Source organism: Peromyscus leucopus, chromosome 8b (assembly GCF_004664715.2).
Source record: "Peromyscus leucopus breed LL Stock chromosome 8b, UCI_PerLeu_2.1, whole genome shotgun sequence".
Lineage (NCBI taxonomy): Eukaryota > Metazoa > Chordata > Mammalia > Rodentia > Cricetidae > Peromyscus > Peromyscus leucopus.
The window spans coordinates 92,183,557-92,191,720 of NC_051086.1; the positions used below are offsets into that span (position 1 = coordinate 92,183,557).

The 8,164-nt window shown below is 57.9% G+C and overlaps 1 protein-coding gene across 3 annotated transcripts in view; it reads left to right on the forward strand.

Moving 5' to 3' along the window:
- The first annotated feature begins 212 nt into the window (after positions 1-212).
- The window catches only part of Hap1 (huntingtin associated protein 1), a 9,793-nt gene continuing 1,841 nt past the window's right edge, over positions 213-8,164 (forward strand). The window contains exons 1-12 of one of the 3 annotated variants that reach the window (XR_003733697.2): positions 213-317; positions 577-1,142; positions 2,101-2,177; positions 2,500-2,616; positions 2,729-2,901; positions 3,093-3,192; positions 3,270-3,336; positions 5,106-5,236; positions 5,644-5,706; positions 5,971-6,099; positions 6,217-6,308; positions 7,541-7,929. Coding sequence is in view for 2 of the 3 variants with exons in the window: in XM_028862288.2 (XP_028718121.1) it covers positions 752-1,142; positions 2,101-2,177; positions 2,500-2,616; positions 2,729-2,901; positions 3,093-3,192; positions 3,270-3,336; positions 5,106-5,236; positions 5,644-5,706; positions 5,971-6,099; positions 6,217-6,308; positions 7,541-7,929 (1,729 nt within the window). In the remaining variant the exon portion in view is untranslated. The remainder of the gene's footprint in view (positions 318-576; positions 1,143-2,100; positions 2,178-2,499; positions 2,617-2,728; positions 2,902-3,092; positions 3,193-3,269; positions 3,337-5,105; positions 5,237-5,643; positions 5,707-5,970; positions 6,100-6,216; positions 6,309-7,540; positions 7,930-8,164) is intronic. The other 2 variants (XM_028862288.2, XM_028862290.2) reach the window with 2 other exon arrangements.

Genomic DNA, 8,164 nt, shown 5'->3' on the forward strand with positions numbered 1-8,164 from the left:
TGTGTGTGTGTGTGTGTGTGTGTGTTGTGTGTCTGGAAGATTGGTCACAGGGAAACATTTAAACGGGATTTCCTCAGAAGATGCTCATTCTGGAACGTCTGAAGAACAAGGACGGTAGGCCTTGCGAATTAGGGTTGGAAATAAAGAGCGAGCAAACGCACCAAGATGGAAGACGTCCAGGGGCAAGTGCGGGGAGTGTGAGCGCGAGGACCTGTGGGTGACACGCAACATGTTGAAAGCCATACCGGAGTTTGCATTTCTCGCTTCATCCACCTGGGAAGACACAGGCGTACTGCCCCGACTCGCAGGTCACCCCGGTCTGTATTCAATGTTGGTTACGACAACAGAGAAGGCAGCTGGAAGCCTGGGGCGGGCGGGCGCGCGCGCGGGGTGGGGGGGTCGGTGGGGGCTGCTTCTAGACAGAAGCTCGGGGTCCCTCGGCCCAAGTCCAGGGAAGCGGCGGCTTTGGGCAGAACCATTCTCAGAGGATGGAAGGGGGGCAAAAGCCCTTCACCATGAACCCGATCCCGCAGAACCAACTAGGCACTCACTCATCTCTTTCTTCTCTCTTTTTAGATTTTTAAATTTCCTGTTCCATCACCACTGGCCGCTCTCTCTCACGATCCTGAGTCCTCGGCACCAGTAACTGATCTTCGTCCACCCCCAGCGCCACGCGTGGTACAGCCCAGTGGAGCCCGCTCCGGGCACAGGTTATAAAAGCTCGGTTGCGGCAGCCCACTGCGGAGTCAAGATGCGTCCGAAGGAACAGGTGCAGAGCACTGCCGGGGACGGGACGGGGTCGGGGGACCCAGCAGCAGGGACCCCCGCGACCCAGCCTGCCGCCAATCCGGCCCCGGAGCCCTCGGCGGAGCCCAAACCTGCTCCGGCGCAGGGAACCGGGTCCGGACAGCGAGCTCCAGGATCTCGCACCAAGACAGGAAGCTTTTGTCGGTCCATGATAATCGGCAATTCGGACGCGCCATGGACCCGCTACGTATTCCAGGGGCCTTATGGTCCCCGGGCCACTACCCTGGGCAAAGGAAAGGCCGAGGGAATCTGGAAGACGCCAGCCGCGTACATCGGCCGGAGGCCCGGCGTGTCCGGCCCTGCGCGCGCGGCGTTTATTCAAGAGCTACAGGAAGGTAAACTGAGTCTATGGGATCCCTCACTGGCTGCTACTAGGGCATCTCCGGGGAGGAGGGGACCCACCGACTCAGGCGCCCCGCCCCCCTGTGGCGCTCAGTCCCACCTTTCCACCACCCCCTTGAGACCACTGTCCGAGGTGCCTGTTAAGTCTCCCTTTCCCCATCTCTTCCTCCCTCTCGGGTTCCCCGATTTTTGTGGGTGCGTCAGGTCCAGGGCTGGCGCGCTCCCCGCCCCCTCTTCGCGCCTGTTGCTGCGGCAGATCTGCGCACTCTCAGTGCCCCCTCCCAGTCTACCGCAGTGCCAGCAGAGGGGCGGGGGCTGCCGGAGGGAGCTGCTGGGCACGCTCTGAGCCTGCGCTAGCCCGTGGAACCAGCCTGCGTGGGTGGATGGAGGGGGAGCTTTTGACCACTGCTTGGCGGCAGGGGTCTGGGGCGAGCTTTCCCGGAGCAGGGCTGAGGCGGGAGGAGGGGGTGGGGCCCTGGGCTTCTGTCCCTCCTCTTCTGGGCGGGGGCAGTTTTAAGCTCAGGTGCCCCCTTCTGGGTGCTGAAGAAGTCTCCTTGGTGCTCTTGTCACACGCAACAGGTGTAAGATGGGTGACTGCATCTGTTTTTATTTGCCGAGGAGGCTCCAGTGAGCTGGCTTCGCGGGCCGATTGGGTCAGGCATGATGAGTCAGTCTCCTGCTGTATTTCCCTTGAATTTTTCCTATCTCTAGGAACCAAGGACCCAGGGGTCCTAGGAGTCCAGTTCCTGAACCTGGAGGATGGCTTTGCTCTTAACAGCACCCAGGCCCCTCCTGAGGAAGCAGGAATGCTGAGATCCGAGCTATGGAGAGGGTGCTAGGGCCGGGTGGATCTCAGTCTCCTGGCTCCTTGACCTTTGGTGTGAGGGACACAGTGGGCTATGGGCAGCCTCGGCTCCTTTCCCTGACGCATTCAGGCCTTTCCTTCTGCAGCACTGTGCCCTAACCCACCCCCCACGAAGAAGATCACGGAAGATGATGTGAAAGTGATGCTCTATTTGTTGGAAGAGGTGGGTACTGCCTTCTTCTTCCAGGCCAGCCCTGGATTGACTCTGCCCTGCAGGACTTAGGGATTTTGTCTGTTTTTCTGCTTGCCTGGGGGCCACCTTGCGGGCCCCTCTCCTGGAAGGCAAGTAGCTTTCAGGGGGGCTGGTCTGGGCTGATTTCCCCATGATGGGAAACTGAGTCAGACCCCAGAGTTGGTTAATAGTCTCTAGACTATTGTTGGTTGGGGAAGCTTTCTTCCTGTGGCCTAGCCCTTGTTTCTTCCTCCTGTTTGGGAGGTCCCAGACACTGGGGAAGAATGACTAGCAGGTGGCTCTTCTTTTGCAGAAAGAACGGGACCTGAGCACAGCCGCTCGCATCGGCCAGTCCCTGGTGAAACAGAACAGTGCTTTGATGGAGGAGAATAACAAACTGGAAACGATGCTGGGCTCAGCCAGGGAGGAGGTATCTGGGTGCCCAAGGGAGAAGGGGAGGGGTCGGCGCGTTCCCTCCCCCAAACTAGCCCCATCCTGTGCCTCCTTACTCACCTCTCAGTGGCTTCTCTCTCTTCCCCTAGATCTTACATCTCCGGAAGCAGGTAAACCTGCGAGACGACCTCCTTCAGCTCTACTCGGACTCTGATGAGGAGGAGGAGGAGGAAGAGGAGGAAGAAGAGGGGGAAGAGGAGGACCATGAAGGAAAGCGGGATCAAGACAGGCGGCATGATCATCCTTATGGTGCCCCCAAGCCGTACGTGTTCTGCCTTTGCGCCTGGACTGAGCCTCAGTTGCTCACTGTAAACAGGGACATGGGCAGTGAGAGCCTGTCAGGAGAGCTGTTGGGACTTGCCACCCTTAGCCAGCGTGGGGAAGCCTTGGGGCGGGGATCCGCCATTTCCGCGTGCCCCCCACCCCCACTGACTCTCATCGACCTGTCACCAGGCCCCCTAAGGTGGAGTCACAGCACCACTGCCCACAGCTGGAAGCCCTGCAGCAGAAGCTGAAGCTGCTGGAGGAGGAGAATGAACACCTGCGGGAGGAGGTGAGGACAGGGAGGAGGGCACGCCCTTTGGCAGGGGGTGGTGACAGCCTGGCCCCTTCCTCTTTCCCTTCCTCCAGGCCTCCCACCTTGACAACCTGGAAGACGAGGAGCAGATGCTCATTCTGGAGTGCGTGGAGCAGTTTTGTACGTGACACCGTGATTCGGGGAAGGGCACTGTCCGGAGGGATGATGGAAAGAATTCAGGGTTTGGAGACTGGAGGTCTGGGCTGAGGTCCTGGCTCTGGGACTTTGTGGTGGTGTAAGCGCAGACAGATTCCTCGGCTTCTCTGAACGTCCATCTTTAGGACGAGGATTAATAACCATGGCCTGCTGATCATCTCGGGCTTTATGGGGATCGGGTGAAGCACCATTGTTGAGCATGGTGGTGCACACCTGGAATCCCAGCACTCACTAGAGACAGGAAGGATTAGGAGGGAGGGAGGGAGAATAGGATCAGGAGGGAGAGAGTGAGTGAGCTAGCTAGCTGAACAAGTGCTTTGTGCAAAGTATAGAGCTCTGCAGGAACCACAGAGGTCCCTAGAGTCTGTTATTTGGGACAGTACAGGCTGGGAAGGTGGATGGGACAGTGCAGAGGGAGCCAGGAGCTGCCAGAGTCTGGGCGTTTAGGACCGGGGGAGTTCACAGTCACATACTGGGTCTGGGCTGTGCCTAGCACCAACCTGGGCTTTGTCTGCCCCTGAGGACCTCAAGTCTACCTGCCGAGGTGCAGACTCAGAAGGGTGGCATTTAGCTTCTGCTGTCTCCGCACACCATCCCTGGCCTTCCGTCCCCCTGATTTCCACAGCTCTCAAGTCTCAATGTCTCCAGCCCGTGATACCTCATAATGCATAGTGGGATCTCTCTGCCCATTCAGGGCCTTTTCCCTACAGCCCAGATGAGTTTTCTGAAACCAAATCCGGTTCCAGCTTCCCATTGATCAGAGGATCATCCCTCCCCCTCCCCCCACCTTTGCCCCATCCCCTGTCACTGCCCATGCTCTGCATCTTCCTTTCTGTGGTGGGGCTTACTTAGCCAGTGGCTCCTTCCAGAACCCTTCCCAGGCCTTGCAGCACTGTGTGATGCTCCTCCTGTGATGCCCTTTCCGCTACTGCTGTCCCCCTTGACACTGACTCCTCCATCGTAGCCCATACTATCCGGGATTGTGAGTTCCTTTTCCCAGCTGCCTGAGGTCTCCACTTAGGCACTGTACTGGAGCTCGGTGTGGGCTCCGCTCAGGTCTTACCAACCACACACACACACACACACAACACACACACACACACACACAACACACACACACACACAACATACACACACACACAACACACACACAACACACACACAGCATACACACACAACACACACACAACACACACACACACCACATACACACACACACAACATACACACACACAACACACACACACAACACACACACACCACACACACACAACATACACACACAACACACACACATACACACACATACACACACACACATACACACAACACACACACAACACACACACATACACATACACACACACCACATACACACACACACAACATACACACACAACATACACACACACAACACACACACACAACACACACACAACACACACACAACATACACACACACAACACACACACACAACATACACACACAACACACACACATACACACACAACACACACACACAACACACACACACACACATACACACACACACACACACACACACACACACACACACACACACACGGTCCCTGCTCTGTGTTAATAAGCCATTCCTAAAGAAGAAGACCTGAGCAAAGAATGACCAAGCCCCGTGGGAGCCCTGAGGGGCGGGACAGAGGCCCCGAGCCAGGGCTGACCCCCAGCCAGGGCTGACCGGCGCTTGTCTCCGTAGCTGAAGCCAGCCAGCAGATGGCAGAGCTCTCGGAGGTGCTGGTGCTCAGGCTGGAGGGCTACGAGCGGCAGCAGAAGGAGATCACCCAGCTGCAGGCCGAGATCACCAAGCTACAACAGCGTTGTCAGTCTGTAAGCCGCCCTGTGGAAGCCCCAGTTCCACCCCGGTTCCCTTATCAAGGCTCCACGGGACCCCAGCTGCCTCCCCCTGCTCTGCCTTCCGTAGCTCTGGGCTCTGCCAGGCCCAAAGGCCTTCCCTGTGTAGCTAGCAGAGATAGGTAGAGAGCCATTTCACCCTGCCCAGTCATGTCCCTAACCGGGCCCCCACCGGATCCCATACTCTCTCAGGTATCAGACTGAACGACCCCCACGTTAGGACTTCCGTTCCATGTGACTTCCCCCTAAAAGGACTGTCCCAGACTCACTGATGTGGGAAGACTGTTGGGGCAGGGGGAAACAGGAGTGGGAGGCCTTGAGGGTGTGTGTGTGTGTGTGTCTGTCTATCTGTCTGTCTGTCTCACACATCCTTTTCCTCCCAGTATGGAGCCCAGACGGAGAAACTGCAGCAACAGCTGGCTTCTGAGAAGGGAGTCCACCCAGAGGTGAGGCTCCATGTATCCCTGGCCCAGATCTGGGATGCAGGCCCCTGGAGACTGCTTGGCTTCTCCACAGAAGATAAGCAACTCGCAGGCAGAGCCTTTCTGGCCCCCACCCTGACTGGCTTGTGGCCCAGGAGGTAGCAGCTCATTTGAGGCCGAATGGGTCTTGTCCAGGATCACTTTGTTTGGATCTAGAGGGGGCGGGGCTTGCCTCTGCCAAAGGCGGGCGCGGGCAGGCGTGCCTGACTGGGTACCCCTGGATCCTAGCAGAGCCTGCGAGGGAGCTCCCACGTGCAGGATTATGGGAGCAGGCTTCGTGAGCGCCAGGAGGATGGGAAAAGCCAGCGCCAGCGCTCCTCGGGTTCCGTCACCCACTACGGATACAGTGTGCCTCTGGTGAGGATGCCCCCTGACCTCGGTGTACCCTGTGTTCAGCTCTGCTGGCTGGTTTCTGCCCTCAGGTTTTTTTTTCCCCCGTGAGCGTGGGGGTGGCACGTCTCCCCTCTGTTGTAGGACGCACTTCCGAGTTTCCCAGAGACATTGGCTGAGGAGCTCCGAACATCTCTACGGAAGATCATCACTGACCCTGCCTATTTCATGGAGAGGTGTGTGACCGGGCTCCTCAGGCTTGGTTCAGCTCTGCTCAGTTGGGTTTACTCAGTGGCAACTCCCTTCTGAGTGGGGCATGGTTGACCCCTCACCTCTGACCTCCATTGCTTTGCCCGCCATTCCTCCTGCCTCCCTGTCCGGCCCTCCTCACACTGCCTAGCCCCTCCCTTCCTCTGCGGACTCTGTTGGATTGGTCATTTCTACCTGAGGCTTCTTTGTTCTCCTCTTGTCTTTTTGGGACTGGATTTCTCTGTGTAGCCCTGGCTGTCCTGGAACTCACTCTATAGACCAGGCTGGCCTCGAACTTCGAGATACACCTGCCTCTGCCTCCCCAGGACTGAGATGAAAGGCGTGCGCCCCCATGCCTGGCTTCTGTGACTTTTCACTATGTTTGTGCCCCAGGGACCTGGCAGTGTGAGCTTCCTCAGTACAGTGAAGGTCCTGTTCTCTGTTAAGGACTTATGGGGTGTCTGTGTGGGAGACATCAAACCTGGGGTAATCTTGGCTAAGGGCTCCCCCTCATTTGTCTTCACATTTCAGCAGCCAGACAGCAGCTTCTTGCTGGTTCTGTGACTGGAAAACCCTGGGAAGGCGTGTTCTTGGGGGCTGCTCGTCTGAAAGTTGTTTTGGGGAATGGGCCGTCCCCTCTCCGTTCAGATCACAGCTGATCCTAGGCGGCTGTTTGGTTTAAGGCTGCTCTATGTAGAGACCACGGCTTTTCTTTTCCTTCACCTGACCACGGGCTGGGAGGTGAATGGCTCAGCCGATGGGAACACCTGGGACTCAGTCCCAGTTTGGACCCTTTGCGTCCTTGGGCAACCATGTGAGCCTGCCCTCCATGGATTCGTTTCCGTGACAACTGGCTCTGGGATGAAATAGCCCAGTTGCTCTTTTCTAGACAGGAGGGTGGGGAGTGGACAAGAAAATGGAACCTGTCTGGTACTGATGACCCTCCCTCCTTCCTGCTAAGGGGCATGGGTTGGGTATTGGACACCTTGAAGATGATTCTCTCTGCCCTCACTCCTGGCTGGGACAGAACTGGGGAGGACCATGAGGGTCGGTAGGCTGGGCCAGGGCACGAGAACTCACAGAGAGCTAAGGGCAGGGGTGGGGTTGCGATGTCCTCCTCATTTCCCTGGTGGGAGAGCCCTGGGGAGTGGGATAAGTGCCCGGAAGCCCAGCGTGGGTGACAGGTGTGGAAAGACCCCACTGTCTCCCTCCTGCCCAGATGCGACATCCGCTGTAAGGAGGAGCGAGAGCAGGGGAAGGGGGTGGCGCCACCGCCCCCACCACCGCAAGATCTCAAGCCGCCTGAAGATTTCGAGGCTCCGGAGGAGCTGGTGCCTGAGGAGGAGCTGGGGGCCATTGAGGAGGTGGGGACGGCTGAGGAAGGGCTTGCCGAAGAGGCAGAGCAGGCGTCTGAGGAGACCGAGGCCTGGGAGGAGGTGGAACCAGAGCTGGATGAGGCCACGAGGATGAATGTGGTGGCCTCTGCCCTGGAGGCCAGTGGCCTGGGCCCTTCACACCTGGACATGAAGTACGTCCTCCAGCAGCTGTCCAGCTGGCAGGATGCCCACGCTAAGCGACAGCAGAAGAAGCAGAAGGGGGCCCCGAAAGGTGAGTGCTCCCGTAGAGGGCACCCTCCTGCCGGTGGGACAAGCTTCCGCCCATCAACCTTGTGAGAGGTGAGGGTAGGTGAGCCCCCCCACCCCCCCAAAAATGCTCACTTACCTCAACTCGGTCCCGCTCAGCGTGCTGATTTGCATGGACTTGGCATAGTATTCACACAGCCACCTCCAGCCCCCCGGCTACAGCTGTTACCTCAATGCTCACTGATACGGAATTGGCTTAC